This window comes from Sminthopsis crassicaudata, chromosome 1 (genome assembly GCF_048593235.1).
Source record: "Sminthopsis crassicaudata isolate SCR6 chromosome 1, ASM4859323v1, whole genome shotgun sequence".
NCBI lineage: Eukaryota > Metazoa > Chordata > Mammalia > Dasyuromorphia > Dasyuridae > Sminthopsis > Sminthopsis crassicaudata.
Window position 1 is genome coordinate 25,247,813 of NC_133617.1, and position 23,076 is coordinate 25,270,888.

Here is a 23,076-nt window from a genome sequence, read left to right on the forward strand (position 1 = left end):
AAGGAAATACTAAAGAAGGGAAAGGGACCTGTATGTGCCAAAATGTTTGTGGCAGCTCTTTTTGTAGTGGCTAGAAGCTGGAAGATGAATGGATGTCCATCAATTGGAGAATGGTTGGGTAAATTATGGTATATGAATGTTATGGAATATTATTGTTCTGAAAGAAATGACCAACAGGAGAAATACAGAGAGGCTTGGAGAGACATCAACTGATGCTGAGTGAAATGAGCAGGACCAGGAGATCATTATACACTTCAACAACAATGCTGTACGAGGATGTATTCTGATGGAAGTGGATATCTTCAACATAGAGAAGAGCTAATCCAATTCCAATTGATTTATGATGGACAGAATCAGCTACATCCAGAAAAGGAACACTGGGAAATGAATGTAAATTTTTATTTTTACCTTCTGAATCCAATTCTTCCTGTGCAACAAGAAATTCGGTTCTACACACATATATAGTATCTAGAATATATTGTAATATATTTAACATGTAAAAGACTGCCTGCCCTCTGGGGGAGGGAGTTGGGGGAGGAAGGGAAAAAATCTGAACAGAAGTAAGTGCAAGGGACAATGTTGTAAAAAATTACCCATGCATATGTACTGTCAAAAAAAAAAGTTATAACTATAAAATAAAATAAAAATTAAACAAACAAACAAACAAACAAAAAGACAATGTGTGATTGTGTGTCCATTTTGAAACATCCAATAGATATTTGGTAATATGACTGGACAAAGGTAACACTGGAGAAGTAGATCCGGGAATCATCTGGTATAGCTGGTAATTAAATTGGTGGAAACTAATAAGATTATCAAGAGAAGTAATGCAGAACAAGGTCCTGAGCGATACTCCCCAGTCAATGGCCATGACTTGGATAAAGATCCATTAAATGCAACTATGAAGTTATGGTCAAGAAGATTATCATAAAATCTTAGACAGAAGTGAGACAGCATCAAGTAGAGGAGGGTGATTGCCTATATCATAGGCTATACAGAAGTCAAGAACAAACATTATTATGTGTTAGGTTCTTACTAAGTGCTAAGTTGATACTTAACAATTCTCTAGTTCTCCACATCTAGGTGATGTGGAGAGACACAGAAAGTAGTGAATGGAAGGAACCAGATAGGCTAACTGCCTGGGGGAGAGGGTTTGCTTGTATTTCTTCAGCAGGAGAAGGAATCAGATGGGTGCCAACGAGTTGTATTCGCCTTGTCCATCAGAGAGAGACAGAAAAAGAGAAAGATCTCAAAATAAAGGAGAAAATCTAAGAAACATCTGACACTGAAAGAGCATGGATAATAAGAAGACTGTTAAAGAACTTTAAAAACCAGCAGGAATCATTGGACTGCAGCTTCTGGAGACAACAGCACGCTACAATTAACCCTTCAGGGGTGGAACAAGAAAGAGGAGGGGAAGAGGCAGAAACACAAACAGAATTGCCTGTGAAGCAGCCTAAGCCTATGACAAGATTAGAAAAAGCATTGGTTAAAGCTAAGAGAGAAGGACAGGATATAAGTGATTTTATACATGCATATCCTGTGATTGAAGAGATTGATTCTGTAGGCTATAAAAGGAGAAAATATGCACCTTTAGATTTGAATAAAATTTAAGATTTGAAAAAAAGTTGTACCCTTTATGGGGCTACATCAGCTTATGTTAAAATATTACTAGATGGCTTCCTAACACCGAATGATTGGAAATCCATAGCAAGGACATGCCTGGAACCTGGAGAAAATTTATTATGGCTTGCGGAGTTTCATGAATTATGTAAAATTCAAGTCAGATGCAATTTGGAAATAGGAGTTAACACACAATTCACTTTTGAGCACTTAGCTGGTGAAGGTCGGTATGGAGAGAATTCAGAACAGATTAATTATACCATGACAATATATGAGCAAATTGCTAAGGCTGCAATAAAAGCTTGGGGTGTCCTCCCTGGACAGAAAGATTGGGGAGAGGCTTTCACTAAAATACAGCAAGGTCCCAATGAACCTTTTGTGGATTTTGTGGGACGTTTGCAAACTGCTGTCAAAAGAACTATTGGACAAAATGCAGCTACAGAAATAATGACCAGACATCTGGCTAAGGAAAATGCCAATGAGATTTGCAAAAGAATTATATGGGGATTAGACAAAGATGCTCCTTTAGAGGAGATCATAAGATGCTGTGCTACAGTGGGAACAAATGCTTTTTACACCCGGACTATGATGAACATGGAAAGACAGGGTCCCTCCTGGCAAGGGACTTCTAGAGAAACTTGGCGATGTTTTCAATGTGGAAAAATTGGACATCTAAGAGCTCAGTGTAGATATGGAGATACAGTGAGAAGACAGGGTGAGAGAAGACCTAAAACCCCATGTCCAAAATGCAACAGAGGACTCCATTGGGCATCAGAGTGTAGAATAATTCAGGGAAACGGGATGAGGGGCCCAGGTCCAGGGCCCCAGACAAAAAAGACTTGGGGCATGATGGCAGCTGATGTTACACCCAAAGAACCTTTAGAAGGTCATGACTATCCTATGTTCTAAATCAAAAGAAAGGGGGAGCCACGGGTAACCCTAGAGAACTTCTAAATTTAGTTCTCTATACCATTAACTTTTTAATTTTTGACAAAGATGCACTGGCTCCGGCAGACAGGTTTTATAACCCACCAGAAGGGCAGTGTCCAGTGTGAGCAGCTCCACTGTCCTTAGATAATCGCCAGGTGATGTGGAGAGACCCAGAAAGTGGTGGACCAGATAGGTTAATTGCCTGGGGGAGAGGGTTTGCTTGTATTTCTTCAACAGGAGAAGGAATCAGATGGGTGCCAACGAGTCGTATTCGCCTTATCCATCAGAGAGAGACAGAAAAAGAGAAAGACCTCAAAATAAAGGAGAAAATCTAAGAAACATCTGGCACTGAAAGAGCATGGCTAATAAGAAGACTGTTAAAGAACTTTAAAAACCAGCAGGAATCATTGGATTTCCTAACACAAGATGAGACTAATGGACAATGGACTTATGGACATTTATAAATTTTCAATTTATGATTATTTGATTGTTATATACTTCTAGCATGTGTTATGTTACTATGTTACTATGTGCTTATGTAATTTATGTAATTATGTGTAATGCCTCCCATATTGACCGATTTATGTTTCAAGGTCACGACCACCCTGTGTTCTAAATCAAAAGAAAGGGGGAGATGTTAGGTTCTTACTAAGTGCTAAGTCGGTACTTAACAATTCTCTAGTTCCTGCCTTTCCTGGTAGTTTGACTTGTGAATTCCTAAGGAAGAGCTTGCATGCTTGGGAGGAGCAAGCTCATTGGTTGAAGTGGTTCTTCCCAGAAGCCCTCGCATTATCCCACGCCCATTCTCTGGGAGGATAAAAGAGGACAGCACTCCAGAAAGAGAAGAAGTCTCTGTACTACATCAGGCTTGACGGGCGGTCTCTGCAGGAAGGAAAGTCACTTCTCTGGACAAGAGTTAACAGCAACTGCCTGGAGACAACAGTTCTCTACAGGAAGAAGAATCTGTCCCAGAGATTTGAGTTGACACAGCAGATCTTCCAGAGAGCGATCGGCAGCTTCTGGAGACAACAGCACGCTACAATTATGCTTAAGACATTTTGTAGATACGGAATCCCTGAATTTGTTAAAGTAATTCTACATGAAAAAAGGAATTGTCATATGATATTAACAATGTTAGATTTTGTTATAGGGGATTTCTAAGTTGGTATCTAGATTTGTAGTGACTCATTTTTCATTCATATATCTTTAGGTAGTCCTTACTGATTTCTATCTTTAGGAAAATTGAAATATTCATTTGAAGTGATATTTAGTTGGATTTTGTTTGTTGGCAAGTTTAATATAGCTATTATTCTTCACATAAAATCGGGAAGAGGGCCAGAAGATTTTTGAAGCTCTTCAAATATTAGAAAATTATGGTAATTTGAAAATATGCCAGCTTTATTTGGACATATATGTGTCTCACACACATGCTTAGACACATGTCAGTGATTTTTTGATCTAATTGCTGTGTACATTCTCTCCAGTGGTATCATTTACACAGAATGTAATTCCTCTCCATGTTTTCTTACAGATTCTCCCGAGATTGTCTCTGTATTCTTTTATATTTTGTGGTTAATCATGCAGCACTTTGAATGTCCATTTGCCATCTCTCCTCTTGCTATGTGACTCACCCACTTCTTTTCGGAGCATATATTTTCTTGAGGCTATTTTTTCCACTACTTATTGAAATGTAGGTCATTGTTAGAAATATGTTATAGCTTACTTGTAACCACCAATGCGCCTCTCCATTGTCCTTTGGAAGTCCCACAACTTGAATTCTTTAGAGATTGTAGCATTCCCGGAATCACTTTTATATAGCTATACTGGGAGAACATTTATGTTAGGATTGTTTTTTGCCTGGGGTGCAACTTGTAATCATTGAAAGCACTGTGTAAATTGCCAAATGAAATCCAGCCTGCTGGGTTCTCCTATTAAATCCTGGTCCCAACTGCAGTGCTTGTCTCAGATACATACACAACTATACTATCTCAAAGAACCCTCTGTTGGCATTCTCATCAGCTTGTATAGGTTCAATTATCATCTCAAAATAGATGATTCTGAAAGGTATGTAACTGTATTTCTAGCCCTGTTCTGGCTACTGACCTTCATTCCCACTGAGTAATAGGTTGCAAATGACTTGAAGATTTTTGGGGGGACATCTTGTTGGATAGTTCTACTTGAATGACCCAAGTCTAAAATGGAAGAATTTATTCCCTCTCCCCCTCCACTTGGAGAAACCCATTCATCCAACATTTCATAATTCTGTTGAGGGTTTCATTGTAATCATCCAGTTTCACAACCTTGAACTCATATTTAAATGTTTCCTCTTTTCTACCAAATTCCCACCTCCATATGCAAACAAATCACCCGGTCCTATTGATTTTACCTTTTTAACATATCTTGTACTTGTCCTCTTATCTGACTGGAACAGACACTGGCTTTCTGTACCTTACCTTACAGCTCACCTATACCAGTAGCTGACTAATTTGTCTTCCTGACCTCCAGGCTCACTTCCCTGTAGTCCGTTGTTCACTAAACTGCCAAACTGATATTCCAAAAGCACATTGCTGCTACTCACTGTGCCACCCATCCCTCCATCTGTCAATAAAATACAACTTCCTTAATCTGGTGTTTAAAGCCCGCCGCAAACTGCTGCCCCCCTAGCTTCACTGTTTTATTTCATATTATTCCTATTCACACATTCTCTAATCCATCCAAGCTCCTACTTAACTTAACTGAATTTGACATTTTTCCTCCCAACATATTCCTTTCTACTCTGTCTGCAACCCCAATTACAGAGCATTCTCTCCTCATTTTTGCTTCTTAGGATCTTTAGGTTCAATCCAGTTTCACCTCTCACACCATCAGGCTTTTTGCTTCCTCTATTCACTGTTCTTTTCCTCCTCTAATTAAATATTTTAATTTTTATTACTTAAATGTTGCATTTTCCCAGTAAAATAGAAAATCTTTGAGAACAGAAATTAGTTTTCATTTTGTTGTTGTTTCTAGTGTCTTCTAAAGCCCCTTACTAGGGTGAAAAGAATGAATTTGCCTTTCAGAAACATATCTTTCTGAGCCATAGGCATTTTCTGCCTTTTTCTTTTATGGAGTGGTTGTCTAATCTGTTGAGTTAGTGAGGAGCTCTTTTAATACTAAAGTAGCCTGCACTGTGCTGTCTACATAACGGATCATTTGGAGAATTTCATTGTCTCTAGGGAATCCCTTTTCCTTTTCCTCTGTGCAGGTCCATGACTTTGGTGACCACACATCCTTTTCATTCATAGTGAAAACCCCATTGTTTTCTCTAGTTTATTTTTATTTTTATTTTTCTCTAATTTATTTTTATTTCTCAATAATTTTATGTGAATTTTACATGTGTACATCAAGTACCTCTTTAATGGAGAATGTTAAGCCTGATCTTTTTTCTTTCATGTAAAGACTAGAAAGTGTAATGGGTCAGGACTTGTTTTTAACACATTTTCATGATCATTTCTTTAATATAATCTATGAACCTTTCACTGTTTTTAGTATCTTTCCTTCAATAAGTTGTCTTGTAGAACTATCCTTCCAATATATAATTAGTCAAGGAATATTAGAAACTCTTTAAAATAAAAATAAAACCCAAAAATGATACTGCAGAGTATCAGCAAACACTTTAGAATTTGTGCCACATAAAACAATACCATGAATCTACCTCACAGGAAATTCTCAAAGAGGACAAAAGATTGAAAGTGAAAATTGGAGGGGCAGGGGGAGAGTAAAAGGTTGCAAATGACTTGAAGATTTTTGGGGAAAGATAATGAGTTCTCTTGAACATGCTGAGTTTAAGAAGCCTATGGGATCATCCATTAGAAAATCCTAATAGTCATTTAGTGATATAGAACTGGAGCCCAGGAGAGAAGTGAGGTTTTTGTAAAAGTATGAGAATCAATCTGTGGAGTGATCATAATTAATTTTATGGTAACTAATGAGGCCACTTAAAAAAAAAAAAAAAAACTTATAGGATAACACCATGACTTTTGAAAACAGACTGAAGAAGAGCAGCCAGTCAGATGGGAAGATAATTGAGGAAATAATACTAAAAAATCATCCATGAGGAGCAGGTGATCATCAGTCTCATATACTGTAGAGCAGACAGACTGAGAAGAGAGCAGCAGACGGGGTGTGGAAGAGAACACTGGTGACTTTATGGAGAGCCCTTCATTTGTCAAGTCAATGAATAGATTTTAAGGGAGGAAAGCAAATGAGAGGAAAGAAAGCAATAGAACAGTTGTAGTAATTCAGAGGAAGAGGGATACAGAAAATAGAGATCAAATTTGAAATCAAATTGTTGAATGTATCAAAGGGAGTAGCAAGAAACGATTCTGGAAAGAAGAGTAGGAACCAGAGTTTTCAATGTAATACTGAAGATTTTATTATTAATTCTTGAGGTACCAGGGCACTATTGAAATTTCATGAACAGAGGACTCACATGGTTATATTTATGTTTTAAAAGGGAAGAGAAGGAAAAAAATAAGCATTTATCTGGTATCTGCTATAACAGTTCTAATAACATCACAAATAATGAGAGATAGCATTCTAAAGGTTATCTCATTTGAGCTTCATGGCATCTCTAGGGAGTAGGTAGGTAGGTGTATTTTACAATTGAGAAAGCTCAGAGAAACTGAGATTAAGTAGTTAACTTACCTAGGTTTCTTGTCCTCCCACTCCAGAGAAATTCACTCATAATACACAGACCTGTCAATAAGTGGAAAACCTATATATTATCGTAACATCATCACTCCATAATACCATTATTCCATGTAGTTCCATCACTACATCAAAATCAGATGCAAGAATCAGTAAATTGTACTATCAGCACATTATCACCATTTCCCTACTGTGTCCTTGGCTGCCCTCAGCTTTCTGATGTGAAATCAGAAATTGGCATTTGTTATTGTTGCTAGTTGTTGCATGATAGTGGTTCCCAGACATCTTTCACATGAGCAATATGTTTTTATTGTTTTAACTTACGTTTTGTTGTTTTTCTCAGGACAGTCCACTCTTTTACTCATGTCGTCCTTTCTGTACACTCTTGAGATTCCATATTCATAATTTATTCTTTTTGTGTTCTTATTTGTGTGTTCTTTGGGGTGCTGCTCTAAAGAATCTGCAAGGTAGCGGATTAAATTAGATGCTTAAGTATCACTAGAAGGCAGTATTGGATAGCTTTGAAATCTTAATGTTGGATAGTTCATATACCAATTGAAACAGTAAAATAAAAAGTCTGAGCCAGTTACTGAAATTTGAAAAGTGATTTCCAAATTTCATTCTTTCATTACTTTCCATGTTGTTTCTTCTACACTTTAAGATATTACATCTTCTGATCAATTCTGATGGACATGGCTCTCTTCAACAATGAAATGATTCAAACCGGTTTCAATTGTTCAGTGGTGAAGAAAGCCATATACACCCAGAGAGAGGCTTGTGGGAGCTGAGTGTGGACCACAACATAGCATTCTCATTCTCCCTGTTGATGTTTGCTTGCTTTTTGTTTTCCTTCTCAGGTGGTTTTTTTTTTTTTTCCTAGATCAGATTTTTCTTATGAAGCAAGATAACTATATAAATATGTATACAGATATACTTTAATATATTTAACATGTATTGGACTACCTGCCATCTAGGGGAGGGAATGGGGGGGAGGAGGGAAAATTTTGGAATAGAAGATTTTGCAAAGGTCAATGTTGAAAAATTACCCATGCATATATTTTGTAAATAAAAAGCTATAATAATACTAATAACCAAATAAGACAGAAGGAGGGAAAGAGGAAAAAGAAAGAGTGAAGGGAAGGAGAAATATGCAATATGTTTTATAAATAAAAAGCTTACTAAAAAAAATTACATCTTTAATATAAAAATAAGCCAGTATGTATTAATCTCATGTGTAACAAAATAGATTGGATTGCTTTGAGAGATTTTAATTATTTTGAACAATGCAAGTGCAAGTTCTGCCAATATTCACTCACTTTTAAAATGAAGTGATAACTGTGATTTTTTTTCTTTACTTTTTTTCCATTCTTTGATGCATGTCTCTCAGTCTTTCTATCTCTGTGTCTTTGTCTCATCTGTCTGTTTTTTTTTTTTTTTTCTCTTATTTACACTTTCCCTATGATAGGGGTATAATGACACATTAAATTCCTTTAGAATTGCCCAATGTGTACATAAAAAACCAGTATATTCAACTTGCAGTACAGAGTGATCTGAGTCAGTTTACTGAATTAATTGCTTCTTTCAAAATCAGTCTCTTTATTGAAGTGCTTTAGAAGTGGTTACATTTTTGTTAAAACCATTAAAAAAAAACTCACTTTTGATTGTTTTTAGGTGCCTAATGGATAAAAACTTTGTCAGGATTGGTAAATGGTTCGTTCGACCCTATGAAAAAGATGAGAAGCCAGTCAACAAAAGGTTAGTAATATATTTACTTCTTCAAAGATGGACTTGTCTCTTGGTTTGTGCTTCTCCCTTCTATCCATACCCTATCTTTGTGGAAAAGAACTAATTTTTGAGTAGCTTTAACATCTCTGGAATGTACTAATGTAGTTCAGGGTCCTATAATATATTCTGTATTGGGCTAAAGGTGATTATCCAAGTGATTGATTGATAATCTTTATGGAATTGGAATGATATGTTTGAATGAAATATTCTTTCCTAGCCTTTCTTCAAAAATTGTATTATGCACAATGGATAATATTTAGTTTATGTTTTGTTTTGTTTTTAATTTGAATGAATTTCAAAATGACATTACTGTTCATTTCTTTTGCTATGATTAAAAAAAAGTTGTAACAGTGATTCCTTTAGTTCCTTTAGTGATTTAGTCTTGTAACTGATTCATTGATACCAGGCATTAAAATTTAAATCTAAGTCTATAGGAAGAATCATTCTAAATTAAAATCTAAATTCAGATGAAAAGGAATTCCTGGGAGGCAGGAATTGGACGCTCATTTCAAGAAACAGGAAATTGGTCAATTTAGTTGAAATGTAGACCGTACAAAGGACAGTAACATGAAATAAGCAAAGTGGTTTGAAACCAGATTGTGAAAGGTTTTAAGTACTAAAGTGAAGATTTTGTTTTATCCTAAAGGTATTAAGAAACTACCAAAAATTATTCAGGAGAGAAGGGACTTAGACTTTTGTTTCAGAAAGATTCTTTTGGCAATTATATGAGGCTTGAATTTCAGGAGAGGAGAGTAACTGAATGCAGGAAAGCCAATTTGGTTACCTCCACCTGTTTGCTATGGGAAAAACTGCTGAAGAGATTCATTATATGTGTAAAATCTATATTTTAAAAAGAGTTTTCTTTAAAGTATTTTCAAAATGGTATATGTGAAAATGCTTTCTTCTTAAAGGAAACATAAAATATTATACTGAGTCACAGAATTTATGCTTAAAAGAGAACTATTTAGTACCTACTATAAACAAGGAAGAACTCCTCTTCTGCCTTGTAATTGACAAGGGGCAACTGCTCTCCTCTGAAAAACCTATTTAATGGAGCCCTTTATCCTTGTTCAGACTGGGAAGATATTTGGAAATATATGAAAGAAGAAATTGGGGTAGAATGTAAACATATTATTGGCAAATGACCAATAACTAGGTGAATACTCTGCTTTCTTTGTGTTATACTTTTACTTAAAAAATGTCAAATAGTGCCAATGAGCATGTTGGTGAAAGAGGCATCATCCTTTGGCTTGTTAAGATAGAATTCTAATGTTGAATAATATTAGTTATGTAAAGGTTTTCCAATGTATGGCATTTCAAGCACTAAAATAATTCTTTTTTTTTTTTTTTTTTTTTTTTTTTGGAGGCTGGGGTTAAGTGACTTGCCCAGGGTCACACAGCCGGGAAGTGTTAAGTGTCTGAGACCAGATTTGAACTCGTGTCCTCCTGAATTCAGGGCTGGTGCTCCATCCACTGTGCCACCTAGCTGCCCCCAAGAATTCTTACTTGAAATAATTATCATGTTTTTACAGGGATAATATTTTAACAACAACAACAACAAAAAAACCAAAACAGTATAGAATAGTTTAGAAAAGAGTAGAATTACCTTTTATAGGTATAAAAATGACATAAAAACAATGATAATAAGTATTTTTGTAATTATTTCTTTCCTGACATTAGTTTTCATTATCTTAAAAAAAAAAAAAAAAAAAAAAAAAAAGACTTGAGGAAATCCTAAGAGATATTTAAACATCTATTCTTTCATTTCTTTGTAGAATAAAGATTTTCTTTTTGGAAATGCCATATTTTTAAAACCTTTAAAAACCGTATGTATTTAAAAAATATCTCCTGAAAAACATGTTTAGTGTACAATTTAGAAGGTATTATAATTAGTGATTGGTTCTAACGCTAAAAAATGAATTTATTTTCTTTATATTAAACTTGAAATGTTAGGATCATTACTTGCATCATAAAATTTATAATCTCTATCTTTTATTTTGGCTCTAAAAAAAGTTGTTTTGTGTTGACTAACAATTGTTGCCTTAAACAGTTGTCAGTTTGGAATTACTTTTTGTAGTCTTGTTCAGGGAGAAAAAGGATTCTGGTTTAATTTTTTAGTATAGATTTAGCTCAAAGAAGGTGGTATGAAATATTGATTATTGTGGTATGATTATTGAAATAATCATTCGCTAATCAGTTCATCCATTTATCATGTAAATGTTATTTTATTTAACACTATCTTTTTAATATTTTGTAATTATATCATGTCTGCAAAATTTGTCTCTTTAAAGCAAAAAAATGTAACCTTTGTGGAACAAGTAAAGATAGAGAAGATTGAGAACCTTATGGGAGGACAACAAGGAAGCTGATGTCACTTGATCCCAGAGATAGATCACCAGGGACGAAAGGGACCATGTTCTTAAGCTTAAAAACCTAATAACCTGGACTATCCTGCATATTAAGAGGCAATTAATCACACTTTATATAAAGTAAATCCTGCCTTTACTATTACCACACCTTTGTATTTTTTAAAAGAAATAATTCAGGTTTATAGAGGAATGGATGAGTTAATCATTCCTAAGCTTTCAATCATTAACTCTCCTGCTTATTTTAATTGGTTGACTTCCCTTATTGTATATATTTAGAAGTATAGAATACTTACTACTAGCCAATTTTGATTCTTTATTTGTAGGCTACTGAACTGAAAATGGAATGCTGGACTTGTTAGCATAATTTATCCCCTTATTTTTAGAGCTGATATAGTTCATCTGTTACAGGGGTTTTCGTATTTTTTTGTGTCCTGGCCCCCATTGACAATCTGGTGAAGCAGGAAAAATATGAATAAACCTAGATTTATTACTTCACAAGATAAGTTTTAGCTCTACTGGAACATTTTAAATTAAAAAACATTCTTAAGGATAGGAACATAATTCAAAGACAGTATCATATATCACTTTAACTTTTACTTTTTCAGAATTTTTGATATTGTCATTTAAACAAAATCATTTTATATTATGAGCAATAATTTGTGAAATAGCATATTAACTGATACAACTTCCCTGAAATTGATTCCCTTATCTAGAATTTTCTCAGATTTAGTTTTTAGGGACACACATAAATTTGTCTGCTTTTCAGGTATTATGATTCTCATAAAAATATGATGTTATTATTGATGCTAAAATATCTTCTGGGTATTTTCTGTATATTAGGAAGTTGTGAGCAATGATGTATCAGTTAATAACTCAGCTATAGTTGGGAGCTGTGGATGAGGTATGAGTAATGAGTATCCAATTGGCCATTTTTCAAGCAAGTTAGACTATTAAGTGAAGGAAGAAATTGTGGTGTTATGCTATTCACAAATCCACTAATGCACATAAAAGCTTCTTTGCCCATTGGTGATTTGGTCTCATCTTTAGAAAACATTTCCTGAATCCTCAGGAAGTGTCATTTGAGTGTGTTCCATGGAGGAATGTTGCCACAACAAATACCCTGTATATTATTGCATCCACTTCTAGGTAAACAAGTTTTAAAGAAGATTATTCTGATTAGAAGTAGATAAAATAAATTATGCATATCTTTTTTACCTTGCCATTCTTCATGCTTTCCCTCATTGTGAAATGCGACAAAAATAGTGTTTCCTTCAAATAATTGTGACTTTTTTCCACCTCATGTTTTTCTTGCTCTAATGCATCAGACAATCTGGGACCCAAAGCAAAATGATTGAAAGAAGAATCCTTTCTAAGTAGAGAAGACAGAAACATTAGGAAAACTATGTATGAATCATATGAATCGTATGAATTCATACTTTGTATGAATCAATTCAGAATTTAGTATATACCTACTTTGAGCCAGGCACTGTTCTAGGATACAAAGAAAAACAGTCTCAAGGAAAAGTAACATATGCATCTATGTCAACTGTACACAGAATCAGTACAAGATTTGTATAATTTTAGATGTCACTGTTTGCAATTCTATTACTGTGTCATAATGATAATGTTTTTATAATGGAAGAGTTATTTAATCACCATTAATAACTTTGGAGAGAGAATATGAAAAAAAGGAAGTTAAAAATTAGAAACTTGAATAAGCTGTTATATATAGGCATGTATGTATGTATGTGTGTGTATATATGTGTGTGTGTATATATATTTTATCCGGTTCTAATGCATAGTACAATATTCCTAAATATTTGTCAATGATTAAATCACTGGTTTTGATTTGAGTTTGGTGTTAAATCCCATTAAGGCCTTTTTGGATGCTTTATTGAGCAATGGAAGAATCATCTGTTTTAAATCCATCCTAGCAAAACATAAGCTCCACAATCTATTGCACTGGAAAGGCTAGTGGTAGATGGAAACTCATGAAATAAAGAAAAATAACAAAAAAGTCTTATTAGTGCCTTCTCTGTCTTCTGTGACCTTGGAAATGCATAATGAAAAAGGGGGCAGAAGGTGCTTCAGTAGTCATAGACTATTGAAGGAATTAAATTTTATTAGTCTTGCTATTTTTTGAATATTTCAATATCAATATCTAAAAACCATAGTAGAAGACTAAAAGGAAATTGTTGGTATGTAGTAGACTGTCTCACAGGTTCTTTTTGGAGATATAGAATTGTTTTTATTATGCTTGCTATTATTATGTTTATATTATATCCAAAGGCAACAAGAAACAACATTTCATGGAATATTTGATCATAATGCTCAGGAGAAACATTTGTAGAAAGACTTACCTAAAAATAAATTCATGTTTGTTAACCAATATCTCTTGCTGATGTGTGAAGGAATAAAAACCCTAAAAATTAAATCAACCTATATATTTTAGCAACTTGATTGGACATAAGTGAGAATGGAAAATTTTGGCGTTAAGGAGAAATACAGATCCCAGCATATTGGTGGGGCTGAAAATCTACACAAAAGTGTCATGTCTATATATCTTGGACAAAATTGCTTTAATTATAGTTCACCTACTTTTGTTTTTGTACTTAAAAACAACCCAATTCCCATATTGTTTCTGATATTATTAAGAGTACTAGACCTAGAGTCAAGAAGTCCTTAATTTAAATCCTGACATTTGATGGCTATATGACCCTGGGAGAGTCATATAACTGTACTGCTTCAAATTCTTCATGTATAAAATGGGGTGATATTGTCACTTTCTTCTTAGAGTTGTGGAGAGGATCGAGTGAGATTATTTGTAAAATGCTCTGTAAAGCACCATTATTTAAATATTAACTATTATTTAGAAAACAAAAGAACATAAAAACTGTTTTAAGTAGTAGCAAACAGTTAAATTATTTGCTATCTGGAGAAGATATGATAGTCAAGAGAATTACCATTTTATAATGTAAGTTGCTTTATAAAGAAGAAAAAATTTATGTTGGAAGATGATAACTATTACATCATGATATAGATGAAAAGGAGAAATTTAAACCAGCTTAAAGAAAGTTTGACAAGAAACTCAATTGAGCAAAGCATTCTCAGAGCATTGGATAATAAAAACAGTAACAAGATGAAAGTGGGAAAATTTCTGTAAAAATATTTTACAGCAAACTCTTTACACTATCAAGCATGGTAGACCCACAAAAGCTGTACTCTAGCATTACAGTCCTAGAGAGATAGGAAAGGGAGTAGAAATGAACCAAAGAGAAAGTGACATTGATAGTATTGGAAATGACAGTTTTGATCACACAAAGAGACTACTTTTCAAGGTATCTGAAATAGGTTAAAGATATCAAAAGCACAGGAAATGATTTTATTCTCTTAGATCTGTGTATCTATGTTCTTATCTATCTAAATTATTATGAAAATAATCTCCACATTTATCAAGGCCATTTTTGATGAAAATATTAGAAAGATTTGAATTAAGCAGGCTTCTACAAGTATTTTCCTATCACAAATTAATTTCAAGATGTAAAGAAAGAAGTGCTTAATGATTGACTATAAAAAGTGTTCAATTTGGTAGAACAAAATGCTGCCTTAAAGATAATGCTTTGACAAGATGTCTCTCATAAATATAGATGTGATTCCTTTGAAGGTATGACAATATTAACTTTGTTTAATGATCTTATATTTTACTGATATCAGACAAGAAATAAAAGAGGGAGACACACTCACCAGAAGTATTTTCTATAGAAACAAACTTGTGAAGGGTTACATCAGGGAGGGATTCCTACTCTAGGTCCTCCATGTGGCAAGTGCCATTTTGTTGATTATGTATATATATGACCTGGAATATAGAGAAACATGACTTACATGAACAAGACCTATAATCACTCAAGAGTTTGGACTAGCTCTCTCCTCAGGAAAAAACTTGGTAAATGAAGAATGTCTATTGTCCACTCTAATATGGAGATGGAAAGACAAATTTTAAAGCTTGCTCATCAGAAGTATTTCATATTTAGTTGGATTTAATTCCTATTTAGTAGGAATTAATTCAGAAGTCTAAAATCCTTCTACAGCAAATCTCAAACTATCAACCATCATTTGAAAAAAAATGGTCTGAATCATTAATAATGAGATAAATACTGTGTAAAAACAATTACACAGTTCCACGTCACGCTTCTTAAATCAGCAAAGATGTCAAAAGTGGAAAGTGACAAATATTGGAAGGACTGTGAGAAAACAGGCAATTTGGCATGTAAATTGGTTTACCTGTTCATGGAAGCTGTTTGGATTAATTCGTGACTACTAAGTACGAAATTAATTTTATATACTCTTTGAATCAGTAATTAGAGAGAGACAGACAGACAAACACACACACAGAGGAGTGAATGATTTCATAGACTCAACAAGAATTACAGCCTTTTTTTTTATGTGTGAGGTAGCCCAAGAACTGGGAATTAAGGCTCTATCTGCCACCTGGTAAATGGTTAAAAATAATTGTTGCAAATGAATGATGAATGTAATGGACCATTATTGTGTCATAAAAAATGACAGAATATACAGTTTCAGTTTTTTAACTGGGTAGTCCTTTCTGACCTTCTATAGAATGAAGTGAGCAGAAGTTTACACAATAACATTATGTCAACAACTTTGAAAGATTTTAGGATTCTAATGCAAGCAGAAACCACAAGTCCAGAGGCCTGAAGATGAATTATGCTCTTTATCTCTTGCTATAGAGATAGACTTAACTATCCAGTTTGAAACATGCATATTTGCACATAGCCAATAGAGGGATTTGTTTTGCTAGACTGTATGTATTTATTGTGAGAATTTTAATATAAAAATATTGGGGAGATTTTGGGAAGGAAGGAACTAATACTGATATATATATATGTTTCTAAAACCTAAAAATAAAAAAAAAAACCTTATTTGCCCGTGTGTGTGTGTGTGTGTGTGTGTGTGTGTATGCATAGATGTGATGTATTTAAATGTATAGAAATAGATATAGTGTTAGTCTCTAATAACATATATTGGCAATGAATTATATTTAGAACTGAGTGGGGGAGGGGGGGAAAGAACTGAATGGGAGGAAAACAGACCAGAGCACTTCTGAAAAATTAAAGTAACTTGAATGATACAAATTTTTCCCAAGTGCAAAGACCCATCTTTTTTAGGACTAATATTTATTGATGGTATCATGAAGAACTATGGTCTATAAAGAATTGAGAATGAGGTTCATTCATCGGAGATGATTAAGTGGGTATGACCAGAGAATAGCACATTTCCCATTAAATAATTATAAAGGAAAACTGGAGCAAAAGGTATTGTCCAAGAAATACCTGTGATTGGGGGAAAAAAAAATGCTTTGCTCCCCTGTGCCTATGGTGAAAGCAAAGGAAAAGTGATGGGTGATTAGTCCATTGATACCCTTGCTGTGCCAGAAGAAAGTGACAAGGGTGCTGGTCAGCTTGAGTGAGTTCTGTGTGAAGTTATGAGAAGACAGTGACACCCACATTGATGAGTTCACAGATGTGTTTGGATATTGAATTAAATCAGTAATAGTAAAGAAAAGTTTTCCTTGGGACAAAACCTCATTCACTTCTATGGATATTAGCCATGATTTCTTTTTAAAGGTAGTTTATGACAAATATTTAGAATTAAATGAATGCTTGCCTTTATGAAGACTTTGGTCAATTATCAGTGAAATCTCCATAATGTTTGTGTTCCCACCATGCACCCCTTCTCCTCCTCGTTTGGCCCCCTGTTATACATTCATTCTTTGGCACCGTATGAAAGGATAAACTAAAGCCCTGCTGTGCTGCTAATTAGATTCGTGAGTACTAGTCTTTGAAATGTCTGCCAATGAGTGTAGTCACTTACTGTATCAGTAATGAATTTACATAGGTCATTTATAAGTAGTTGGAGGTCTTTTTAGTTTCTTAGCATTTTCTTAGGCACTGTAATATTACTTGCCATAATATTCTCACAGCACTTTTCAAAGGATCTGTTTTTGAGACGCATCAAAAATTGAAAATTCGACACTAAAACCATAGTATTGGGACAAAATGTCATCCTTCTGTTGAATTTTACTTCCAGAGCTTAATATTTAATTAATGTAACTGCAGAAAAGTGTATTTCTTGTACGAATGTAGCAGAAATGTGAGGGTCAGAGAACTCAAAGAATCCTGGATTTAAAAGGGAACTGTCTGTATCTGTCCATCTTAAGGGAAGCTTAAAGGAAAGGAATTGTCATTTGAACCTCATTCCCATTACCATACCCCAGCTCTTACTCCCACCATATCAGTACGTCTTTCTTTTGTAAATTCTGAATTTAAAGAATTCCATAGCTGAAAAAAATGCTTTGCTGTTCTTAATATCATATTGACTTTGTTAAATTGCTACGGACATTAAAGATCACCTTTTCCAACATAGGAGGAGCAGATCAGGGTCAGAGGTTAACTGACTTCCCCAGCATTCCACAGGGAGCCTGTCATAGAGCCAGACTTCCAGCCCCCAACTCTGCTTACCCTTCCATCTGTTGATATCATTTTTCTGTTTCTTTGCTTTGCTACTTACTCCTAGTGCAGCTCTAGGCAAAGTTTTTTGCCTTTTTGGGGTCTCAGATCTCTCTGGTCCTTAGCAAATCAAAAACTCCATTCCTTGATACTGAACCTTTCATGTTCCTTTGGACTCTGCCCTCTTTACTGATGTTGTTTGTTCCAGTGATATCCCTCTCCACACTTTAAGCACTTTAACTCAAAGCTAATTTTATGTTCCAATGGATGATGGGTCACAGTTGTGAAAGATGTCCATTGTAAGCAACATGAGAAATGCTTTTACCTCTAGACTTGAGGGAATACTCATAGCATCATTGTTGACAAAAGCTAAGGTGACAAAAGTTGATTGCATTAGCCAGTGCTGCCATATTTCATTATAAAACATTTTTTCAAGTTGTTGGAGTTAGTTGAGTAGTGTCTTTATTTTGCAATATTTTCACAAACATAAACTTGAACATTTTTAAACCAAGGAATAATTTAGATGGATTTTTGCGAGAATATTCAGATTTTTTTTTTTTGCAATATTTACTAACCTAATCAAAATGAAAGAATTTCAGATTGAGATGGGACCTCCGTATTCGTTTGGTAACACAAGTGGCTGATATCAATGAGAGTTTGAATTCTGGCACTAAAATGACTTTATTCATATTAAATAGGCACAGGTTTGAAGGTCTTTGTTCTGTACTTGAAGATCAAAGAACCTTGGAGCCATTTTCAGTTCATCTAGGAATTTTTGAGCACATACAATGGGTCAAGCATAATGCTTAACACTGATGGAGATACAGTCTGGGGCACTTATGCTTGATATGCATTAAGATCTGTGGTCATGTTTTCATAGGATTATAGATGTAAAATTGGAAGGGGCCACTGGGGCCAATTTCCTCCTTTGACAGATGAGGAAACTAAGGCTTCAGGATGATCAGTGACTTACTCAAGGCCACACAGTAAGGAAATATCAGGTCTATCTGACTCCAGAGCCAGCATTCCATCCTCTAACTTGCCCCATTGCTTGCTTATACTTTTCTAAAATCACAACTTATTAATGGAGCATCAGAATATGCATTCAAACAAAGAAACTGCTTTCTCAAAGTAGTGCTGCCGGTATTTATAGGCAGCTCACCCAAAGCAGCTGACTAGACCTTTACCAAAGCTGTTCTTGTTTTCCTCATAAGCTTTACTCCTGAGAGTCCCATCTTAGAACCCTGGGAACTTGATCTAGTCACTTGATCCATTTAGCCCTCTTTTCCTTCCTTATCTGTCAAGGAATGGGGTTGGACTCTTTGACCTCTGAGGCCTTTCCCATCTCCAAGTGGATGATTGAGTGAAATCACAGACAGAATGAATGATCAATGATGATATTTTGTGACCTACCTCCCTAAATAGAAACAATTCACTTTAAGAAACTTCTAAAATAGTTCATTCAGAATATTTCTCATGAAATTAATATCTAATTGGTAGTAGATGGTGCTGTGTAAGCCACATTATGAAATAAAAAAAATATGTTCTATACATTGTTGATAAGCTCTCAGATTTAGAATGAGTTTGTTTTGAATAGCGTTCTGACAAATATCTGGAAAACTCATGCACAAAAATAAATTAGATGAATTTTTAATCATATCTTTTTCTTTTCCAATATTTATGGACAAGTCAAGGCAACATGCACTTATTAAACACTTACTTTGTATTGGGCTGCTAAGGGGCAGCCCTGGAACAAGAATCAGGAAGACTCTTCTTCTTGGATTCAGATGTGGCTTCAGACATGTAGTAGCTATGTGACCCTGAGGAAGTCACTTCACTCTGTTTGCCTCAGTGTCCTTATCTGTAAAATGAGCTGAAGAAGGAAAAAACAAACCACTGCAGTATCTTTGCCAAGAAAATCCCAAATGAGATCATGAAGAATTTGAAACAACTGAGTCACAACATGTGCCATTGCTAAGCTTTGAGGTTATAAGAACAAGCAAAAGATAAGATAGTTCCTACCCTCAAAAAGCTTACATTTTAAGGAGGGAAGGCAACTGAAAAGGAATGGAGAAGGGAGAGAGTACCAATGTGGCAGCATAGTGTTAAAGTCACCCAAGTCAGAAGTAGAACTCAGAGGGGAATAAAGGCTACCTAACCAGAGCCTTTTTCCAAAATGGGGGTGCCAGGACCTCCAGCTCTGAGAAGTTTCGGGGTGAGATCATAGCTGAGGAATCTAGTGGAAAGGTAGGAACCCCCCCCCCAAAAAAAAAAAGGAATGAAAAAATGTTTCGTTTTCTCTTCATTCTTTGGCAGCCTAAACACCTCAAGAAACCTGTGTTTGGATTTTTATTATATTCATTATTTATTTTTCATTATTGTAAATAACTAAAATTTGCTCAGATATTCTCCATCCATTATTTTCTCCTTACAAATCAAAGTCTCATGTTTATGGGGTGAAAGCTCTGAAAACTTTTGAGAATAGGCCTGATGGTGATAGATTGTATGTCTGTTGCCCGATGATCAACCTAGGTTTAGAAATACTCATTACCAGATTACCAGATTGTCACAGGACAAGTAATTTTTTCAGGCCATAATAACTTGAAGAACATTGGTTAAGTTGGAGTCGTTGGGAATCTCTAGGGATTAAATGGAGTAACATAGGCGATTCCTTGGTGCCTGCAAACTGCACTCAAGAATTTACAGATCTTGCAAACATTGAACATTTATTGTAAATTCAGTCCAATAGGATAATGAGCTGTTTTGTGATATAAAGATTTGAGTCTACTCAGAAGCTTCGGGTAATAATAGTGTTTTAGCTTTCAATAATAAAGTCTTAACTAGCTGTGAAATTAAGCATTTTGGATTATTAATGCCCATTCAGATTTTTAATCCCTTTAAAGAAGAGAATTTTAAATGAAAAGAATTTCAGAGTTAAAAGAGACCTCAGCAGCAGTCTGGTGCAACTTACACTTGAAAATTAATTCCCCTTAAGTGGTCATCCAGCTTTGGCTTAAAGACATCTGGGGAAAGAGCTCCTTTTTTTTTTTTTTTTTAATTTTTTATTACAGAGGTAAGGCACTTCTTAAAGATTTTATCCTGATGTCAAGATGGACTAGATCTTTTTTCAACTTCTACTAACTGCTTGAAAACAAAACAAAACAAAAAGATCATTCCAGTATCTTTGTCAAGAAAAATCCAATTGGAGTCACAAAGAGACCAACACAATTGGAATGACTGAACAAATAACATTACTTCTAATTTGACATTTTATGGACAAAGAAATATAATCCTTTTGATTATGATAATATTGCAGATACTGAAACTTCTGGGATCCTAGCTATGTACCTGAAAGGGCTCTCCCAGCCCTAGATCAGTTTTTTACAGATGAGGAAATTAAAATACAGGAAAGTTAAATGATTTGCTTGCCTAGGATCATGAGGAGTAAGTGTCAAAAGTGGAGCAGGAACCTAGGTCTTTTGACTCTAGAGCTAGTTCCTTGTCTTTTCCTTTTCCTTTTCCTCTCCTCTTCTTTTTTCCCTTTTCCCTTTTTCCCTTCTAGAAAATCCAGGAAATTTTGATATTGTTTCTGTCTCTCCACTTAACTGGAATCCAGTACATCCTTCTTTGTATTATGTTTTCTTCTTCCAAATTTCCTGGGAGGGGGGGGAAAAATTAGTTCTGATTGGAGTTAGAGGAGATGTGGCAGCATCAAATTAAAAAGATCAATTCTGTAATTGAGTAACTAACAAAATCAGCCAGCCACAGACAGCCTTGCTAAAACTGATAAATTAGAAGGACAGAATGGAGGTAGCCTGGTTGTGTTCTGTTATGCAGAAGAATGCATATTTAAAATGGTAGAGAGACGAGGAGATCTTTTTGTCCTTCAAACAGACAATAGGAATAGGACTTCCAGAATAATTTGAACTTAGAATAAGAAGCAACCTTAGCTTTTTTAAATAAGATTTTATCCTTATTGAAACCAATAAGGTATGGAAGACATAAGATTCTTTTGCTAGTTAATTATTTAAGTTTAAGAAGTCATTCTCAAAAGTGACATGAATGCTGAATTACTATAACATTGGAGAGTGGCGGATTTGATTTAGAGATCCAAGATAATAACCTTCTGCATTTCAGAGACTCATCTTTCATATTAAATCGTGTTACTTACTAGAAAAATAGCAAATTCATAATGACACTTGACTGTTTTTTAAGTTATGTTGGAATAAAATGATAAAATAATCACTTGATGTGGTATTAAAAAAATCTCTTTTAGATGGCATAACTATGATTTGTTTATTGAAAACTTTTTCAATCACTGTGAATCACCTTATAATACAACATAATTTGAGTGGTCTCCTGATATTTGATATTTGAATAGTCTCAGCTTTGAACTTGAAACTTGTCAAGTTTCAGGTCTTAAAAAACTAGCTTTCTTCTTGTATAAAAAAATTTGTCATAGTCACAATCACATGATTATATCTAAACTAGGTAGGAAAGATGGAATAACCAGAGATTTTAGGTGTACATAGATTCATTTAATTGAAAGTCATCATTTATTGGCTGTGTGATCGAAATCATTCCTGAAAAAAGAATCTTCTCTACAAGTTGCCCATTATCCTTTTGTATTGCTCTGATTATTAATTTTTTTTTTTAAATTTGGATTTGTTCATGCTTTTGTTACTTCCACTTATTGGTTCTAGATCTTTACCAAAGAGGCAAAGTTTCTATATTTTCATCTCTGTGTTGCTTTCAGAACAAGTACCTGAATATATAAGAGTAAATAGTGAAGTAGCCAGCTGTTGATTCTCTTAAAATATTTAGGTTGCAGTGTGTTTGAGCATGTCTAGTTCCCCAGAAGTCTAAGGTTGATAAATTAATTCGGTATCTAGTTTTAAGCCAAAGGGGGCTAACCCAATCTCATTCCATAATAAGTTTGGTATTAATATAATGAACCCCTGGGAGGGGTGGGAGAGGGACATGTTGCTTGGTGAAACTGGAAATGAGTGGAAGTAGTCCTGGGAGTGAGCTCCCACACGACTATTCAGCCTGAATGAGAAGTGAAAGTCTTTTGAAAAATGTTAGATTAATCTTTGAAAGGAAGAGATGTTGTTCAGGACTATTCTTTCCTCCTCTCCCCTGAAAAGCTGTTT

The 23,076-nt window shown here is 34.7% G+C and overlaps 1 protein-coding gene across 3 annotated transcripts in view; it reads left to right on the forward strand.

The window, feature by feature from the left end:
• The window catches only part of MED13L (mediator complex subunit 13L), a 338,730-nt gene that overhangs the window by 202,338 nt on the left and 113,316 nt on the right, over positions 1–23,076 (forward strand). For all 3 annotated transcript variants that reach the window (XM_074296914.1, XM_074296922.1, XM_074296932.1), the window contains exon 4: positions 8,914–8,997. In XM_074296914.1, the coding sequence (XP_074153015.1) occupies positions 8,914–8,997 (84 nt within the window). The remainder of the gene's footprint in view (positions 1–8,913; positions 8,998–23,076) is intronic.